General features: G+C 36.9%; 1 protein-coding gene across 1 annotated transcript; it reads left to right on the top strand.

The window, feature by feature from the left end:
* Nucleotides 1-1,319: 1,319 nt before the first annotated feature.
* Nucleotides 1,320-12,149, top strand: cdkn1d (cyclin-dependent kinase inhibitor 1D). Its single transcript, XM_056455258.1, has 3 exons — nt 1,320-1,682; nt 5,249-5,700; nt 8,519-12,149. The coding sequence occupies exons 2-3, from the start codon at nt 5,253-5,255 to the stop codon at nt 8,572-8,574; spliced, it is 504 nt and encodes a 167-aa protein (XP_056311233.1). The 5' UTR covers nt 1,320-1,682; nt 5,249-5,252; the 3' UTR covers nt 8,575-12,149.
* The last annotated feature ends 9,098 nt before the right edge of the window (nt 12,150-21,247 follow it).

Below are 21,247 nucleotides of genomic sequence, written 5' to 3'. Positions count from 1 at the left end.
ACAGTAAATATATTGAGTATTATTCATTTTATTTATTAAATCACATATTAAATTGTATTTTACTAAAGTCTACACCTACCACAACCATTACCGTAATGTAAAAACAGTAAATATATTGAGTATTATTCATTTTATTTATTAAATCACATATTAAATTGTATTTTAATAAAGTCTACACCTACCACAACCCTTACCGTGATGTAAAAACGGTAATTATACTGAGTATTGATTAAATTAACCATTAAATTGTATTTCATTAACATGTATCCCTACCCCAACACTTACAGTAATGTAAAAACAGTAATTATATCGAGTATTATTCATATTATTTATTAAATTACATATTAAATTGTATTTTTTTAAAGTCTACACCTACCACAACCGTTACCGTAATGTAAAAACAGTAATTATATCGAGTATTATTCATATTATTTATTAAATTACATATTAAATTGTATTTTTTTAAAGTCTACACCTACCACAACCCTTACCGTGATGTAAAAACAGTAATTATATCGAGTATTATTCATTTTATTTATTAAATTACATATTAAATTGTATTTTAATAAAGTCTACACCTACCACAACCCTTACCGTGATGTAAAAACAGTAATTATACTGAGTATTGATTAAATTAACCATTAAATTGTATTTCATTAACATGTATTTCTACCCCAACACTTACAGTAATGTAAAAACAGTAATTATATAGAGTATTATTCATATTATTTATTAAATTACATATTAAATTGTATTTTATTAAAGTCTACACCTACCACAACCCTTACCGTGATGTAAAAACAGTAATTATATCGAGTATTATTCATATTATTTATTAAATTACATATTAAATTGTATTTTAATAAAGTCTACACCTACCACAACCCTTACAGTAGTGTAAAAACAGTAATTATATCGAGTATTATTCATATTATTTATTAAATTACATATTAAATTGTATTTTATTTACACCTACCCCTCACAGTAATGTAAAAACCCTAGTATAATTATTATTAATAAAATTACTCGTTAAATTGCACCAGTAAACCCAACCCCCCACAGTAATATTATTGTAATATTAATTATTGTTGTACAGTGTCACAAAAAATACGATATTGTCTTTAGTATCCGCAGCTGTATCCTCTCTAGACTTTATCCAAATATATTTTTCGGCGGGAAACCCGCGGACTTGGCAACCCTCTGTGAAGCGGGAGAAATCAGTGCAGCGTTTGGCTGACTGTTTTGTACAGTCTGTGCTTTGGCTCCTCCTCGTCACGTTGCAGCTCAACGTGACTGATGTTCCCAAACTGAACGTGAAACCAGCAAAACACCGAATGTGTGTCAAGCGCGGGGGCTGCGGGGGATTTGACCTACTTTACACGCGGAGACACCGTCCCCTCACTTCCACACATTACATTACGATTCTGAGGGCTCACCAGAGCAGTAAACAGACGACCTGACATGCTGCTGTGCTGTAAAGATGAGCATTAACGCTGATATTTGACTGTAGTAGTATCGTTTCGCGGGTCACGTGACTGTGGGCTGTCCTGCCATCATAACAAACATCTTCAGCGGATGAGTTTATTATTAGCTGGAGCTCTGCTGAATTTCACATCTATTACTGACCATTAGTCAGCGTGGACTTAATTTCTCTCATCTACAGCTCTGCTTGGACTCGAATGGTGAGTTAATAATTATTTTCACCTGTTATTGTTGACAGTTTCTGAATGACTGAGTGTCTATTAGGGCTGCACGGTACATCTGACAGTGCGATATTTAACGTTAATCGCAATATAATTACTTCAAACGATGACCAGAATAGCTCTATTATGACATAATACCCCATTTTAGATCGATTTTGCGACATTTTGTGCACGAATCGTTAATAAAATATAATAAACAAATCGCAAGTATAGATATAAATACAATAGTTAACTGAAATAATCGTTTTATGGGTTTCTGGGAAGTCTAATAATATTATTCAGCTACAGACATTGAATTAAAAATGTAAAATAACACTATAATTCAATCAAAAAATGTCATTATTAAAGTAGCAAAATTGATAATTTATTGTGTCCAGATGCTTTAAACTCTATTGAAATGCTTACAGCGACTGGGCTTACTATCTATCTATCTATCTGTCTATCTATCTATCTATCTTCAAACTGGTTTAATCTATCTATCTATCTACAAATGGGTTTAATCTATCTATCTATCTATCTATCTATCTATCTATCTATCTATCTATCTATCTATCGACTGGTTTAATCTATCTATCTATCTACAAACGGGTTTAATATATCTATCTATCTATAGACTGGTTTAATCTATCTATCTATCTATCCATCTATCTACAAACGGGTTTAATCTATCTATCTATCTATCTATCTATCTATCTATCTATCTATCTATCTATCTATCTATATCTATCTATCTATAAACGGGTTTAATCTATCTATCTATCTATCTATCTATCTATCTATCTATCTATCTATCTATCTATCTATCTATCTATCTATCTATCGAGAGGGTTTGGGGTGCATGTGTTTTGGTAATACCTGTGAAAAGATATCATGGAGCGAGAGAACGGTATGTTCAGTACATGTCAGTCACTCTCTCTCTCTCGCGCGCGCGCGCGCTGTGTGTCGTGCGCGCGCCGCTTTTACTTTTTCGACGTAAACAAGTCTCCGTTCACATATTTTCCCCCTCGATAATATAATAAATGAATCAATTTAAAAGTGAGCACTTTTATCCAAGGTGAACGTTTATAAAATACACAATTAAATAAACAAGAGTTCATATTTAGCAACTTTTGTCTTGGAAAAATAAATGTAAAAACGTTAAACGCTCTTGCACTCGAATCAAACGAAAATATTATTTTATAGAAGTCATTAAAACTGAACACAAAAATACATTTATTTTATAATCTTGGTGTTGTAAACACAACCTTTTTAAGTTGGATGATAATAGGCTTGGCGCAGTGGCGCAGTAGGTAGTGCTGTCGCCTCACAGCAAGAAGGTCGCTCGTTCGAGCCTCGGTTGGGTCAATTAGCATTTCTGTATGGAGTTAGCATGTTCTCCCTGCGTTCGCATGGGTTTCCTCCGGATGCTCTGGTTTCCCTCACAGTCCAAACACATGCGGTACAGGTGAATTGGGTAGGCTAAATTGTCTGTAGTGTATGAGTGTGAGTGAGTGTGTGTGGATGTTTCCCAGAGATGGGTTGCGGCTAGAAGGGCATTCGCTGCGTATGTGCTGGATAAGTTGGCGGTTCATTCCGCTGTGTCTACCCCGGATTAATAAAGGGACTAAGCCTAAAAGAAAATGAATGAATGAATGAATAATAGGCTTATATACACATAATGACCCCCATAATAATGGGACACTAGTCGAATGACGTATGAATGTGTTTGCATTGCAATGCTTCTGGACTATGTTGATTTGCATAGGTTAGAGTTCTCAGAAATAAAGCTACAAAAGCTGCCAATGGGGAGGAACTTTTCAAAAGGTTTTGTACAGATTTGTGCCTAAAACCTTCAACTTTTGTACTTTTTCGGGACCTTTTTAAGGAAATCAGTATGAATCATTTATGTATGAAAGTGTAGCTTTTAACAAGGCACCACTCCAGAGACAGACTGAGTGTGTGATGAAGTGGTGATGGGAGAAACTGAGCCTTTCAAAGACTCGAACCAATTGCGTTCGCAAAATGATTCACTGGTCAAAGCATTCAAAACACCTCAGGATAGCGACACCTAGTGCCCAAAACCATGGACACTCACCGGCCACTTTATTAGATACACCTGTCCAACTGCTCGTTAATGCAAATGACTAATCAGCCAATCACATGACAGCAACTCAGTGCATTTAGGCATGTAGACATGGTCGAGATGATCTGCTGCAGTTCAAACTGAGCATCAGAGTGGGGAAGAAAGGTGATTTAAGAGACTTTGAATGTGGCATGGTTGTTGGTACCAGACGAACTGAGTATTTCAGAAACTGCTGATCTACTGGGATTTTCACGCACAACCATTCCAGCTGATAGAAAGGCAACAGTACCTCAAATAAGCACTCGTTATAACCGAGGTCTGCAGAAGAGCATCTCTGAACGCACAACACGTCCAACCTTGAGGCGGATGGGCTACAGCAGCAGAAGACCACACCGAGTGCCGCTCCTGTCAGCTAAGAACAGGAAACTGAGGCTACAATTCACACAGGCTCACCAAAACTGGACAATAGAAGATTGGAGAAATGTTGCCTGGTCTGATGAGTCTCCATTTCTGCTGCCACATTCGGATGGTCGGGTCAGAATTTGGCCTCAACAACATGAAAGCATGGATCCATCCTGCCTTGTATCAACAGTTCAGGCTGCTGGTGGTGGTGTAATGGTGTGGGGGAGATTTTCTCGGCACACTTTGGGTCCATTAGTACTAATTGAGCATGGTGTCAACACCACAGCCTACCTGAGTATTGTTGCTGACCATGTCCATCCCTTTATGACCACAGTGTCTCCATCTTCTGATGGCTACTTCCAGCAGGATAACGCACCATGTCATAAAGCGTGAGCCATCCTACTCAAATGGCCTCCACAGTCACCAGAACACCTTTGGGATGTAGTGGAACAGGAGATTCGCATCATGGATATTTCCAGTAGCTTGTTGAATCTATGCCATGAAGGATTAAGGCAGTTCTGAAGGCAAAAGGGGGTCCAACCCGGTACTAGTAAGTGTACCTAATAAAGTGGCCGGTGAGTGTAAATTGAACAAAAACTCCCTTAAAATGAAATTATAACCTACAAAAGCACTTATGCTATCTAATACCATTGACAATTAATACCATATTCTGCTAATTAAGCAAAGTTGCGAGGGTTTAGTGCGTGTTCAACATTACACACTTCTGTTTAACGGTTGAATAAGTGCATTATAGGGGTATTTAAAGTGCACTTTCAGTGTGAGTGCACTACTTATACTGTTTACACTACGAAATGAAGCTTATACTGTGTATAATATTAGGGATGCACCTTATATCATCTATAGCAGTGCTTCTCAACCACGTTCCTGGAGGACCACCAGCTCTGCACATTTCCATGTCTCCAGCAGAGGCTGAAAGACCAGTAATGGGTCTGACAGACAAAGTAGACATCCAAAACATGCAGATCTGGTGGTCCTCCACCAGGAACATGGTTGAGAAACACTGATTTATAGAAATGGCAAATTAATTCAATCCAAAATTCGTTTCTCTTCGTTCCCACAGGAATATGTCTGTGGTGCGGGCTGCATGTGATCACGGGCTGTTGAAGAGGCAGGAGGAGGACATTAAGCCCCAGACGGCGGTGATTCGGCGTAACCTGTTTGGCCCCGTGGACCACCAGCAGCTGCAGCAGGACTTCCAGAGGCTCTTCTGCATGAACGTGGAGACCGCCAAACAGCGCTGGAACTTCGACTTTCAGAGGGACCAGCCTGTCCCGGGCCGCGTCGAGTGGGAAGAGCTGCGCTGCCAGGACGTCCCGGCCTTCTACCGCAGCAGTGTGGTCAGGCCCAGTGTGATGAAGCAGATGCTGGACAGAGGATCCTTTGCTCGCTCTTCTGCAGCCACGGAGAAATTTCTGGAGCTGCGGAGAAGCTGTAGCGGTTTTAGAGGAACCAAGCCTGAGAAGAGAATGGCTGCGGTTTTGGGGGTCAAACGCAGACAAGCAAACATCACAGGTGAGGCGGCAGTCAGGGTAGAACTTCATCATCATACTGTTCAATTATATTCATCAATTTGATTCATGAGTAGTTATTATGTTGTTTTAACGAAATAACATGTTGTTGTTGTTGTGAGATGTTGTTTTAACAAACATCGTTATTAAATCTCGTTATTATAAGAAAATTTGTCGTTTAAAAAAAAAAAATTTCGCTATTAAGAGAAAACGTTTTTTTTCGAAATATTTTGTTATGCGAAAAGTTATGATTGTAATGAAATAACATCTCGTTATTATGAGAAAAGATGTCATTTTAACTAAATAATATTTCGTTATTACAAGATGCCGTTATAAAGAAATATCTTGTTATTATGAGGAAAGATGTCAGTTTAACGAAATAACGTCTCATTATTGTAAGAAAAAGTGTCATTTTAATGAAGTTACATTTCATTATTACGAGAAAAGATGCCGTTAATGAAATAACATCGTTGGTATGATTAAATATATCGTTTTAACGAAATAAAGTCATAAGTATGAGTAAATATGTCATTTTAACGAAATAACATCGTTAGTACAAATGTCATTTTAACGAAATAACATTATTAGTACAAATATGTCATTTTAACGAAATAACATCGTTAGTACAAATATGTAATTTTAACGAAATAACATCGTTAGTACAAATGTCATTTTAACGAAATAACATTGTTAGTACAAATGTCATTTTAACGAAATAACATTGTTAGTACAAATGTCATTTAAAGAAATAACATTGTTAGTACAAATATGTCATTTTAACGAAATAACATGGTTAGTACAAATGTCATTTAAAGAAATAACATTGTTAGTACAAATATGTCATTTTAACGAAATAACATGGTTAGTACAAATATGTAATTTTAACAAAATAACATCGTTAGTACAAATGTCATTTAAAGAAATAACATTGTTAGTACAAATATGTCATTTTAACGAAATAACATGGTTAGTACAAATGTCATTTAAAGAAATAACATTGTTAGTACAAATATGTCATTTTAACGAAATAACATGGTTAGTACAAATATGTAATTTTAACAAAATAACATCGTTAGTACAAATGTCATTTAAAGAAATAACATTGTTAGTACAAATATCTCATTTTAACGAAATAACATTGTTAGTACAAATATGTCATTTTAACGAAATAACATCGTTAGTACGAGTAAATATTTTGTTTTAACGAAATAACATTGTTAGTTCGGGAAAATATGTCGTTTTAATACGATAACGGGTGTATCGTTTTAACAAAATAACTTCGTTAATAAGAGTAAATATATCGTTTTAAGGAAATAACATCGTTAGTACGAGTAAATATGTCATTTTAATACAATAACAAATGTATCGTTTTAACAAAATAACTTCATTAATAAGTAAATATATCGTTTTAACAAAATAACATCGTTAGTTCGAGTAAATATGTCACTTTAAGGAAATAATGTTAGTGCAAATAAATATGTTGTTTGAACTAAATAACATAATTCGTACAGGTAAATATTTCCTTTTAACGAAATAACACCCTTAGTACGAGTAAATATAGCGTTTTAGCGAAATAACATTGTTAGTATGAGTAAATATTTCGATTTAATGGAATAACAACGTTAGTACGAGTAAATGTCGTTTTACCGAAATAATGTTAGTGCAAGTAAATATGTCATTTGAACAAAATAACATCATTTGTACGAGTAAATATTTCCTTTTAACGAAATAACATCCTTAGTACGAGTAAATATATAGCGTTTTAGCGAAATAACATCTTTAATATGAGTAAATATATAATTTTATCGAAATAACATTGTTAGTATGAGTAAATATTTCGTTTAAACAAAATAACATCCTTAGTACGAGTAAATATATAGCGTTTTAGCGAAATAACATCTTTAATATGAGTAAATATATACTTTTATCGAAATAACATTGTTAGTATGAGTAAATATTTCGTTTAAACAAAATAACATCGTTAGTACGAGTAAATATGTAGTTTTAATACAATAACAAATGTATCGTTTTAACAAAATAACATCGTTAGTACGAGTAAATATGTTGTTTTAATGAAATAACGTAAGTGCAAATAAATGTCGTTTCAACTAAAAAACATTCGTACGAGTAAATATTTCCTTTTAACGAAATAACATCCTTAGTACGAGTAAATATAGCGTTTTAGCGAAATAACATCTTTAATATGAGTAAATATATAATTTTATCAAAATAACATTGTTAGTATGAGTAAATATTTCATTTCAACAAAATAACATCGTTAGTACGAATAAATATGTCGTTTTAATGAAATGACATCGTTAGTACAAGTAAATATGTTGTTTTAACGTAATAACATCGTTAGTACGGGTAAATATGTCGTTTTAACGAAATAACATCGTTAGTACGGGTAAATATGTCGTTTTAACGAAATAACATCGTTAGTACGGGTAAATATGTCGTTTTAACGAAATAAGATTTTTGTTTGAGAAAGGATGTCATTTTCACAAAATAACATCTCATTATTAGAAGAAAAGATGTTATTTTAAAAAGAAAATATATCATGATTATGACATAAAATTGTAAAGACAGTCAGTTCCCCTCAGAGATTCACTCATTTAAATTATTACCCCAGTTGTATCGCACTTTTTTAGATCGCGATCATCTCAGCAGATTTGAATCATTACATATCTGAATCATTACTGGTTAATTCTCAACCAGTTGATCGTTACATCAATACTACACATCGACAATGAATTATTACCTAATTAATTGTGGAATTTTTGTTGTGTAAAAATAATAAAACATGCTTTTCTCTCTTTCAGACTTTTTCAGAGTGACAAAAAGACGGTTTCTTCATCACAAAGCTTCAGGACAGTAAACATTCAGTACACTTTATGATGTATATATCTGTAAATACAATATCTGCACATGTAGCTCTTCATCTGACCAGCGAAAGTTAAATAGGATATATTATTACATATATATATATATATATATATATGTGTGTGTATTATACGCTTAAACATACACACATGCGTGCACATTAACATAATATAGTGCATAATTAGGAGTTTAACAAACAAAATTCACTGAAATTCCCTTTCTAAACCGAAAATCTGTTTCATTGTACAACATTGTTACACAACACATGCTGAAAGCATTAGGAATGCACTGTTTTCTGTTGCCGTGCACTGATTATATAGGATACCATGCGCTATAAAACAAATACTGTGAACATTTACACAAATGCACTATAAAAGAACGGTCTGCAGCTCATCTGTCCTGTTAAGTAGCATAAATGCACACGATATACATAAGCTAACCATATCCTCCAGTTATTCTGTCCAACTTTTGCTATTTATTTTTCTCCTACACATTTTTTTTATATAACGAAAACAAAAGACGCATGTAACCTGAGCCATAAATGTTGTTATGAAGCATTTAGCTATATAAGTGACCATATAAGTCACTGGCAAACATATAGTATGCTTTGATATATTGAAGTTTTATATATGTACAAAATAATGTTTGTAAATTGGTATTAACCTTGAAATATTATTTGAGGAGCGTTCCAATACGTTTTTTATGATTGTAAATGAAAGCGGTGTGTTTTTATAGTGTACATTTTTCTATCGGTCACTTGTATTTTCATCAATGCTGTATTTTTATTGTGTGCATATATGTAATATACTTAAATATTGGTTATTTTTGTGTATTTTTTTTTTTCTAATATTTCCCAAGTGATGTTTAACAGATTTTCTTCAGACTGGCTACAGTGTTGTCCAATATTTTGCCTAATTAAGCCTTTACATTGCACTTTATGCTCAATATTATAAAAGTACTAGACGCATATTATGGCATGAAGGCAAAAATAAATGTTATTAATACTAATATGTTTTAAAATGTGTTGAAAATCACTTGGGAAATATAAAAAAAAATAGTCTTTAAGTGTATATGCTGAATTAGATATATATATATTTGACATTATTTTCAATATTACAGAAGATGCTGACAAAATTAACCAAATTAATTGCTTTAAAGTTAATAAATAAGTAAAAGTCCACCGAATTATGGTTAGTGAGATGAAATCAGAGCCAGATGGTGATCAATTTAACCACAAATTTTGTAAAAGTCCGTTAAAAATAGCATTCTACCTCATGAAATGAGAAAGGACCTTTATTTTGTATTATTCGCATATATACGAATGTGTAAAATGTAGCATTTGTCTTGTATATGCTATTTTTTCCCCTTGGAAGTACAGTATATTGGCATGAAAGTAATTTGTGCTTCAGATCTACAGTGTTGTGTTTATATGTTCATTGTTTTGTTTAATTCTCGCCTTATTCTGTGTGTTTTTGGGGAATTAAATATTGTATTTTGCACTATGTGTCATCTTAAAAGATGTGATGGGCCAGCTAATCTCATTTATTAACAAATAAATAATAATATGCGCTGCATATTTGACCCTGGAGCTCAAAACCAGTCTTGCCAACACATGTCACGGCAATTCGTAACTTTTTTTTGATTTAGTGGCTAATTCGTACGATCTAATTCGTACAATTTAGTACGATTTGCTCATCCGCCAATGACGGTTGGATTTAGGGGTGGGGTTAGGTGCCACGCCTCCTTTTTAAAATCGTACAATTTCGTACGACTGAATTCGTACGAATTAGCCACTAAACTGTCAAAACGTAAAATACTTACGTTTTCTCGTGAGATCAGGCTGGTCTTGCATATTGCGCAGGTATAGTTTTGGTAGTAGACACAAAATACATTGTATTTGTGCCCAAAAATCCTTAGAATATTAAGCGAAGCTTATGTTTAGTGAAGATATTTAGTGCATTTCTTACTTTAAAGGGGAACTATTATTTTTTTACAAGATGTAAAATAAGTCTCTGATGTCTCTAGAGTGTGTGTGAAGTTTCAGCTCAAAATGGCACACAAGTAATGTTTTATAACTCTCTGAAATTGACCAAATTTGATCCAAATTGTACCATTTTGGTGACTGCCGCTATAAATGCAAATGAGATTGTGCTCTATTCAAAAGAGGGCGGAGCTTCAAACACCTGTGTGTCAGTATAGTGGCAGCTCCGCACTCTAATGCTGTGTTCACACCAGACGCGGAACGTGCGTCAAGCGCAAGTGATTTACATGTTAAGTCAATGCAAATGCGCGAATAGACATCCTGCGGCGCGAATGGCGTGATACGCACGAATTGAGCGTTTGACATGCGAAACGCTGGAGTTTAAAAATCTGAACTTCAGCGTACATTCGCACCGTGTTAACCAGTCAGGAGCTTGCTCTTGTGTGGGCGTGATTATGACGTAGCGCCTGTTGTTGGTGTCCCGGGGGAAATTCCTCCTGCCTACACCGACAACAGTTCATCAAACTGGGCTCGGCTCAGTCAGAAGCACCGCTGAAAGCCTCCATCATCCAGGGTAAGTTTCTGGAGGAGTTGATGAGCTCACAGAGCTGGGTGCACCTCTGAAAGGATCTAGGCACGGCTCCAAACGAATCGACGCTGTTTTTCAGCCTTCATAAAGCACATAAACACAGTTATTTTCTCAATAAAACCACGTTAGCCATTTAGCAACGAAGCTACAGTCACCGGACAGACAGAAGCCCTGCCCATGACGCGAATCCACGTCTGTTCTGAAGAGAATTTGACGCGCAAATGAAGCGAGTAAACTCAAATGTTCACGCGCGAATATCGCGATTTATCCGCACGTTCCGCGTCTGGTGTGAACACAGCATAATGGCAGTCAGCTGCTTCTCACTCAGGGCTGTCTATGCTAATGAGTGGGCGGGGCTTTCCCCCTCTGACGACGCATACAAATGTTTCATCAAATCTGATTATAAACAAGAGAATTAAACATTTTGACCATGAGAAGCTGACTATATTCACACACAACTGTGTTTGAACCCTTATAAAGGTGATTTTTGAAACTATTTTGCATAATAGGTGCCCTTTAAATGTATAAAAGTGCTTTATTTGTACACGTTTACAGCAACTGTTTAGATTATTGTTGTTGTATAAATCTCATTCTCAAAGAAATGTCCACTTATGACTGGTTTTGTGGACCAGGGTCTCATATATAAGTGAATTAAAAGCCATGTTTTCTCCTTGGGTGACACTTTAACATGGGAACCAGTTGTCACATTTAAATATTGGTTGTTCATTAGTACTTTAAAAGCACATATAAATGCCTTCAGTTTTGCATGACCTTATTTTACATCCCTCATAACTCCATAACACTTCTAAACATAACCAGGCTAACAATTAATAAGCAGTAAATGTGGAGTTTGAGGCGAAGGTGATGGTGAATAATGAGTTTGTGTTCCCTGAATAAAGTGTTTCCAGTCATTGAATGAGCAAAACCTCAAGTGTGTTAATACTTTGTCTGTTGCTGTATGAATGATGTTTGTATCACATTAAATGCATGTATAAAGCTATTTCTGAAGTTTGTCTCCTTTTTTCCTCACTCGTAGCGATTGCTACGCACCATAAATATTCGATAAAGCTTTCATTATGAGTATTCACATTGCCTTCTTCAATAAAATCACATTTAATTTGCTCGACATACACAAGAATACTTAAAATAGTGCTATACTAGCGACGATTCGCTCAGCTCGTGCTTCAATTTTCTCAGAATACATGTTACATGTCCATGTATTTAATTTTCATTTACTTGCGTTACTTTGTCGCCCTCTAGTGTTTTGTTGCTGTTTGTGTTTTGATTAAGTTGATTCCTCCGCACCTGCAGACCATTGACCGCCGGCGATTTAAGAGCTCGCGCAGCAGCACTTCAGAGACGGGGAGTTGTGCTCTTTTTGTGTTCAGCCTTCGCTTATTGTGTTTTCTCCCCACACTTTGGTTTATATTTGATTATTCAGTTAATAAAACCCCCTAGACCGATCCGTTTGTGTGTTTCCCTCATTTTAACGTTGTGACCGTGGTCGTAACAATACAGTTATAAGATGTACTTTACAGTAGCCTAGATAATACATGTAATACACTTTGCTGTACACTTATCAGGCTGTCTCTGTTCATAAAACCTGAACTACATTGAAGTTTTACAACAAATCCCAAATATTAAAAGTTGCAGAAATAAAATAAAGGTAACGCTTTATTTTGATGGTCCATTTGAGTATTAGACTGTCCGCTTAATATCTGCTGATGCTGCTCCTTCAACAGACGTTTAACTATTGCAAGTACATTTCAACTAACCCTAACCTAACAGTCTACTAATAATCTAATGAGTATTAGAGTTGACATGTGGGTGCAATGTAACAAACGGACCATCAAAATAAAGTGTGACCAAAATAAATGACTACATCCCTGCTGAAAAATCCAGCTTAAACCAGCTTAGGCTGGTTGGCTGGTTGTAGCTAGTTGACCAGCCTGGTTTTAGAGGGGTTTTGGCCATTTCCAGGCTGGTTTCCAGCCATTTCCAGCCTGGTCTGAGCTGGTCAGGCTGGAAAATGCCCATCTAAAACCAGCTTGACCTGCCTGGTTTAAGCTGGACATAGCTGGTTTTGGCTGAGCTCCCAGCCTAGCTAGGCTGGTCAAGCTGGTTTTAGCTGGTCATTTTCCAGCCTGACTAGCTAAGACCAGGCTGGAAATGGCTGGAGACCAGGCTGGAAATGGCTGGAAACCAGCCTGGAAATGGCCAAAACCCCTCTAAAACCAGGCTGGTCAACCAGCCAACCAGCCCAGGCTGGTTTAAGCTGGTTTTTTCAGTAGGGATATGACAAAGTAAGACTTAAGTTGCTCGTTCCATTTAAAATCAAAGGCACCACTGCATTTATTCATGATCCAAACTAAGATGTAGCAGGGTCACTCAGTGAAACGGGCGCCATTTCCACATTGCAATTTTCAAAACAAGAGAGAAAATATATTTTATTGCATGACCCTGCACAGATTAAGAGGTTTTTGCAGAAGTTTTTAGCTGTGTGGTTACAAGGCTACAAGATTCAGTTCTCTACAGTCTTGTGAACAAATATTTCTGTGTTTCATGGAGTTATTTCAGCGATTTTATGAATCAAAATAAGTTTTTCCTACCTGAAAGACCCACTGGAGATCGTCTGTGGCTCCTGTGAGTCTCGTCTCCTGAATCTGCTAACTCATATTCAACACTGTTAACAGATAGTTGCTCAGTCCAAACTAAAAACCTACAACTTGACAGACATCTTAACCCTCCAAAACAGCTATTTTCCCACCTCAGGCTCAAAATAGCCTTTTCTTTAGGCAAGAGAGCCTCTCTTATACCACCCAGTCACAGACGATATGATATTACCAGCCTGATCTCACGAGAAAACGTAAGTATTTTACGTTTTGTCAGTTTAGTGGCTAATTCGTACGAATTCGTACGAGTTCAGTCGTACGAAATGGTACGATTTTAAAAAGGAGGCGTGGCACCTAACCCCGCCCCTAAACCCAACCGTCATTGGAGGATGACCAAATCGTACTAAATTGTACGTATTAGATCGTACGAATTCGTACGAATCAGCCACTAAAAAAAAGTTACGAATTGCCGTGAGATTGTGTTGGAAATTACAGTAGTAAAATAACAAATTGATTTAAATGTTAAATGTTTTGCAAATAATAAAACGTCCTCTTTTAAGCAGATATCGACAGAAAGTCTAGTTTAATCCATTTTTTTTTTATTATTACATTTTTAACTTTGGAAAATAAACTTAACATCTGAATATCTTCATTGTTTTCCCTGAAAAAACGAATTCACTTAAACAAATACGAATCAACTTACATTTTTAATTAAGTCACACAGCAAGAACACCGTTCAGCATTCATTTATGTCACGTTTCATTTCCATAAACCTTTAAGCAGATGATAGTGTGACGGGGGGGTATCTGCGGTGACGGGGTTGTTCACTGTGACACGTTGGTATGGACAATGTCTAATTTAACCAGTGTAAACCCTTAAATAAGGTAGTTTGTGAAGTTAAAAATATAGCGTTTTTATTTTGGGGTGTGTAAATTTAGACCATCGGGTAAGATGGACCACCACAACCAAATGGGATATTGTTTCAGTCTGATCTCAACAACATTGTAAACATGAAAAAATTAAATTCAATTAAATATTAGCAAAAAAAAGACACTAGAAAATTAACAAAAATGTAATATACTTTCTGTTTCCTTTGATTTTTCCTCTTTATTAACATATACAATGCGGGAGTACTCTTTTTCTGGATTGCGACCTACTTTTATTGTTCGATTAGGTTCAGTTTTGGCTTTGGTATTTGCTACTGTGTGACTCTGGTGTTGAATATACTCAATTAAAAGAGAGATCTTTGGGGATTTTTTATTATTATTATATATGCTGAGCACTAGGGCGGTACTGTGGCCCTGACACAGCAAGAAGGTTGCTGGTTCGAGCCTCGGCTGGATCAGTTAGCGTTTCCGTGAGGAGTTTGCCTGTTCTCTCCGTGTTGGCATGGGTTTCCTCCGGGTGCTCCGGTTTCCCCCACTGCCCAAACGCATGGGGTATATGTGAATTGGGTGAGCTAAATTGTCCTTAGTGTATGAGTGTGAATAAGTGTGGGTGTTTCCCATGATGGAAGGGCATTTGCAGTGTAAAACATATGCTGGATAAGTTGGCGGTTCATTCTGCTGTGGTATCCCCAGATTAATAAAGGGACTAAGCCGAAAAGAAAATGAATGCTGAGCACTGTGTGTCCAATAGTGTTTAATCTGAAGTGTGTGCCACTCTTGATGGAAGCAGATCTGATTATGAATGAGTGAAGGACAGTGAGTGAATGACTGAAAATGAGTGTGTGAGAGACCAAACAGGGTTAAATTGAAAGGAAATTACTGAATTAATTGATTAGCCCTATATTAGAATCTTTGATTTCATACTTCTTCACATTCAAATGGAATGCTGAACCACCCCATCACATCCCTTACCCCCCCATCACAATTAAAAAATGAGACAGGGTGGTAAATTGCATCCCCAAAATGGCTGCGAATCTACCATGTGGTCAAGTTCCTCACCTAACATACATTCATTCAATCTGAAATGTACTCTTCTTTGCTTTATAAATGTAAAGAAAGTCAAATTAAAAAGTTTACCCTATCTATTTTGCGTGACGGGGGGGTTGGGTTAAGCTTGATGGACCCTGTCTAACAAGAACGAACAACAAAAAAGAAAAGTGAATGAATTTCCTGCTTTTAGTCTTGGGGGGTATATAGATATAAATATGAGGGGCCCATATGATGTCAATTATTTTTCGTGATGTCATTTAAAGCAAAAGTCCATCATTTATAAAGGGACGCACACAAATCATGAAATATTTACACAAAAATATAACATTTATAAAATAAATATATCTTCTGGAAATAGAAACCCACATAGAAACCTCAAAACTACAGGAAAAAAGTCATTATCTGGTGATATTTCAGGTGCAAATGCAGTGTTAGTCAGCACGGACATGTGAAATTTGTTATGTGATCCTGAAAAATCTTTAAAAAAAAGAATATTACTCTTTATTAATAATAATTTTTAATATATCATGCTAGCAAGAACCCTTCAACTAATTACTTTCAGCTTTGGAAACACATTTTAGGACATTTCTGTGCTTCATGCAGCTCATCAAATGTTACGGACACAAATGGCCCCCGTTTCATAGAATGACCCAGCAGATTATAAATTAAATTCAACTATCATTTAAAAGTATGACGCAGATGCAGAATGGTCTTCCTCATCAACGGTGTATTATCGCCACCTACTGTGTGAAAGAGTGAACCAGTTTGTCTATTCCCAATTGAACGCACTAGTCGGCCACTTTATTAGGTACACCTGACTAGTACCACGATGGACCCCCTTTTGCCTTCAGAACTGCCTTAATTCTTCGTGGCATAGATTCAACAAGGCACTGGAAATATTCCTCAGAGATTTGAGTACGGTGAACTCATTGTCATGTTCAAGAAACCAGTCTGAGATGATTCGCGCTTTATGACATGGTGCGTTATCATTGTGGTCATAAAGGAGTGCACATGGTCTGCAACTGCTGCCGTAGCCTATCTGCCTCAAGGTTGGACGTGTTGTGCGTTTAGAGATGTTCTTCTGCAGACCTCGGTTGTAACGAGTGCTTATTTGAGCCTTTCTATCAGCTGGAACCAGTCTGGCCATTCTCCTCTGACATAAACAAGGCATTTGCGCCCACAGAACTGCCGCTCACTGGATATTTCTTCTTTGTCGGACCATTCTCTGTAAAGCCTAGAGATGGTAGTGCATGACTATCCCTGTAAATCAGCAGTTTCTGAAATACTCAGACCAGCCTCAAAGTCAGTTGCTGCCATGTGCTTGGCTCATTAGAAATTTGCGTTAACGAGCAGTTGGACAGGTGTACCTAATAAAGTGGCCAGTGAGTGTATATGGTCTTTATTAGTTCTGTTCTTTAAAGATAACGAAAATAAATGATCTGTCCCATCGCTTATTATAATTTTAACACATTTGTCTGACTTTTGTTGACTTTTCAGCCTCCACTTCTTAATGTGACTATTTTTTCGTCAGGTTAATTTCACAGCATCGACAATGCAATTTAATTAAAGTATAGTCGGGTAAATTGACTTAAAGCAACACAAACTTTTTGAAAAGGCCTCATTTTACAAGTCTCCTAGAGTTAAACAGTTGACTTGAACCCTTTTTGAATCCATTCAGTCGATTTCTTGTTCTGGCGGATTCACTTTTAGCTTAGCTTAGCATAATGAATCTGGCTATTAGCATTTCATTCACAAAATTTAAAAAAGGGTTTTGAGAGTTTTCTTAACTAAAGATCAAGTCTTCTGTGGTAACATTATGTAACAAAAATTAAATAAATAAAATAAATAAAAACGACCGGGGCAATTATGCTGCCAACTTAGCGACTTTGTCGTTAGATTTAGCAACTTGCGATTAATTCGACTCAAAACAACAGATAATTCGACACGAATTCAGCATATAATGATTATAAAGCATAAAAACTGACGTTTAAATTACATTATATGTACTTACCATCACTTGTGTGGAGCAGCCCTGGCAAATAGCGTGGTTTTCCCCATCTGATTTGCTTTACCTGAAACGCAGATCCAACATCAAGCACAAATTAGGCTTAAAAAACTATTTACACCATCATCTTAACTCTAACAGTTATAAACCAGTCATATCACTACTAATAAATCTGAATATGCCATCAATTCTAGACTTTAAGTCAGCATAAAATGACAATATAGCATAAACACTGACGTTTAGATGGACTTCAGTCCAGTTAATACCACATGCTGACAAAGTAGCTACCTGAAAACGCAGGTAGAACATTTCAACAGTAAAACATTAGGCTAAAACTGAATCATTTACATAGTATTTACCATCGTGTGGACTCAAACAGTTAAAGTGTTATTATCATCATTGATAATAATCTGAATCAGCGATTAATTCGACTACAAACAGCATCAACGTTGTGTTTAGCTACACAAATAAACCTAAACACAGAATTCACTTCACATAGCACAACGTGTTATTTGTACACAACTTTACATGTCGTATTTCACTGTTTATCTGTAGGCATCATACCTGAAAACACTGAAACATCGACGTTTAGCACGCTTCATTTCGCGCCTCTCGCAGTAAACTCGCGTTGATGTTCTCACAGGATTTCACTTCACGGTCATCTCTAGCTGTTTACCCAACGCAGTCACCGAATGTCCTTCACTTTTCCACATGTACAATCACCTGCAGCCTACAGAAGTATTCAGCTACATACAAGCTCCAGCTTCAGGAGGTCAGCTTCAGCACTGCAGGGGGTGACGGTCCTAACATTAAAGGGATAGTTCACCCAAAAATGAACATTTACCCACTATATACTCTCCCTCTAGGGGTTTAAAACCTTTATCAGCTTCTTTCTCCTGTTGAACACCAAAGAAGATATTTTGAAGAATGCTGAAAACGTGTATTGTAATTAGAAAAACAAATACTAAGTCAACAAAGTGGCATGTCTTTACAATATGCATATTAATTTTACCTCAGTGTTTTCAATAGAGTTTCTGCGCTCGCCTGCTCCATCTTCGTCTTTCATCTTGTTTTATTGGCTACTTGATCAACTAAATGAATGCTCAAGGTTAACAGATTATGAGTGCTGTAAAAGAAACCTTATAAAATTGAAAGTAGGCACACATTTTTGGGGTTTTCGTATAACTCGGGTCGCAAAAAATGAGTAGCAAAGTTAATATTGAAATGTCAATATGCAAAATGCTGCTGCAATACATAAAATGAAATGTATTTCTGTGTTTACATTCGCATCCTCCATCATATATATGCTAAACTTCGTGCAAAATGAATATATTTACAGTCGCCATTTCCAAACATAGTTTAAATATGTAAACTAATTTAGTCAGATTAATAATAAATACTCATTTTAACACCTTATGAGTTGTCAAATTAAACTGAAAATGTATTACTCAAATTGAGTTGATGTGTGTAACGTACAAGCAGAGCGGCTAGCAAAATGATCATTCATTCATTTTCCTTTGGCTTAGTCCCTTTACTAACCAGGGGTCGCCACAGCGGAATGAACCGCCAACTTATCCAGCATATGTTTTACGCAGCGGATGCCTCTCCAGCTGCAACCCACATTTTTCCAGCTTCAGGTAAAAATTGTGTTCTCTGAATCTGAGAACCTGCGTCAAGCGGCGGTGTTGTTCAGCTATGGACAGGGTGTATATCAAGATGTAAATGATGACAAATCATTGGAGGAACTTTCTAGAACACCGAATTCATGAAGAATTAGAAGACAGCTAGGAAGATGGAGAGTCCATATGGCATGACCCGGTATTTGTAGTGTCCAGAGGGGACAATAAAACCTTATTTTATTCATCTCCTCTTCATATGCGAACAAAATGGTATGTGCTCTGCAGGTCCAGCTCGGTGAAAATACAAGCCCTGCTGAGTTCTTATAGAGCTCCTGGGACCAAAGGAAGTGGGTAAGGAAGTTGCACTATTTCTGAGTTCAGTGCTTGGTTGTCTATGCATGGCCAAAAACCCTCATCCTTCTTCACGAAGAAGAAGTTTGAAAACCATCAAATAAAAGCTGCGCTCACACTGGGACTTGTGTGTGCAAAATTCTGTCGTACGGCGCTGCGAAAAGGGACGGGATTAAACAAGGTGATTAGACATTAAAAAAAGCGAGCGATTGGCCCCTGTTTTAAATTTCTGTCCAGAGAGGTCGTGTTTTGATCCTCGATTGGTCTCACGCAGTCAAGTGATGTGATTTTCGCAGGTCAGAGTTCACCAAGCAGCGAACTGCGAAACTTGACGCATGACTCTGCTTTTCCGGTCTGACAGATTCGCGTGCGTATGAATGGAAGTCTATGGGGAGAAAAAGCCCAGTGTGACCGCAGCTTTACAGCTAGGTCTGGCTGCTCGCTGTCTCGTCACTTCAGCTGATTCTGGCTAATCAGTAGCTGAGCTCGACATATTCATCGTAATTTTCTTTTGGTTAATGTTTCTTTACACAGTCAGCTGCCTTTTGGGATTATTTGCTACAATTATCAGATGGTATGGGATGCTGTGTGCACTTAATTGTGCTCACAAACCGTTCAAGTCGCCTCCATTTCCCAGGTGAGTCAAGTTATATACTTGTATACCATCTCTATACATGTATTTGTTTTATTTAAGATCATTTATAATGTTCTTTAGAGCTGTAAAGCACTCCAGAATCTGACGGATTGATTAGCTGTAGGCTCTAGAACAGTCGTCTGAAGCGTTATCATACAGTGCCCTGCTGAAAAATCCAGCTTAAACCAGCCTAGGCTGGTTGGCTGGTCTTAGCTGGTCGACCAGCCTGGTTTTAGAGGGGTTTTGGCCATTTCCAGGCTGGTTTCCAGTCATTTCCAGCCTGGTCTTAGCTGGTCAGGCTGGAAAATGACCAGCTAAATCCAGCTAAAACTAGCTTGACCAGCCTGGTTTAAGCTGGACATAGCTGGTTTTGGCTGGTCAAGCTGGTTTTAGCTGGATTTAGCTGGTCATTTTCCAGCCTGACCAGCTAAGACCAGGCTGAAAATGACTGGAAACCAGCCTGGAAATGGCCAAAACCCCTCTAAAACCAGGCTGGTCGACCAGCTAAAACCAGCCAACCAGCCTAGGCTGGTTTAAGCTGGATTTTTCAGTAGGGTATGCTGGAGTTAATCAGTAGCCCAGCATTTACCAACACTGACTATATCTGAAGTGTTTGGAAGTAATTCGCATTTTCCTCCTGTTGAAAAACGTCTTAAGAACAATGTTTAGTGGCTCAATGTGTTACAACTGTGTTTTTAAAAGTCGAAACACTTTATTGATATAGTGTACAGCCAAGCACATGTGGTCAGAACACAAACGAGTCACAGGTAATGAGGTATTAAGCGTTCTTCCAAAGTAAAGTCTGTCTGCCAGGTCCAAGCAAAGTGCCAGCAGGTCTGTAGCTCCGCTCACTCTTGCCTCTTTGCCCTTGTTTAGAATCCCGCCGTGGGTGCGATGACGCGCGAACAAAATGGCGACGGTTGGCCGCGCCTACTTGTAG

Source organism: Danio aesculapii, chromosome 4 (genome assembly GCF_903798145.1).
Source record: "Danio aesculapii chromosome 4, fDanAes4.1, whole genome shotgun sequence".
NCBI classification, from domain to species: Eukaryota; Metazoa; Chordata; class Actinopteri; order Cypriniformes; family Danionidae; genus Danio; species Danio aesculapii.
Note: the sequence above shows the minus strand (reverse complement) of the source record. Positions and strands in the feature narration are given on the sequence as shown.

Coding starts and splice junctions, on each gene's coding strand:
- cdkn1d (XM_056455258.1), top strand. CDS start 5,253: ATGTCTGTGGTGCGGGCTGCATGTGATCACGGGCTGTTGAAGAGGCAG. Junction 5,701..8,518: donor CAGACAAGCAAACATCACAG/GTGAGGCGGCAG, acceptor TCTCTCTTTCAG/ACTTTTTCAGAGTGACAAAA.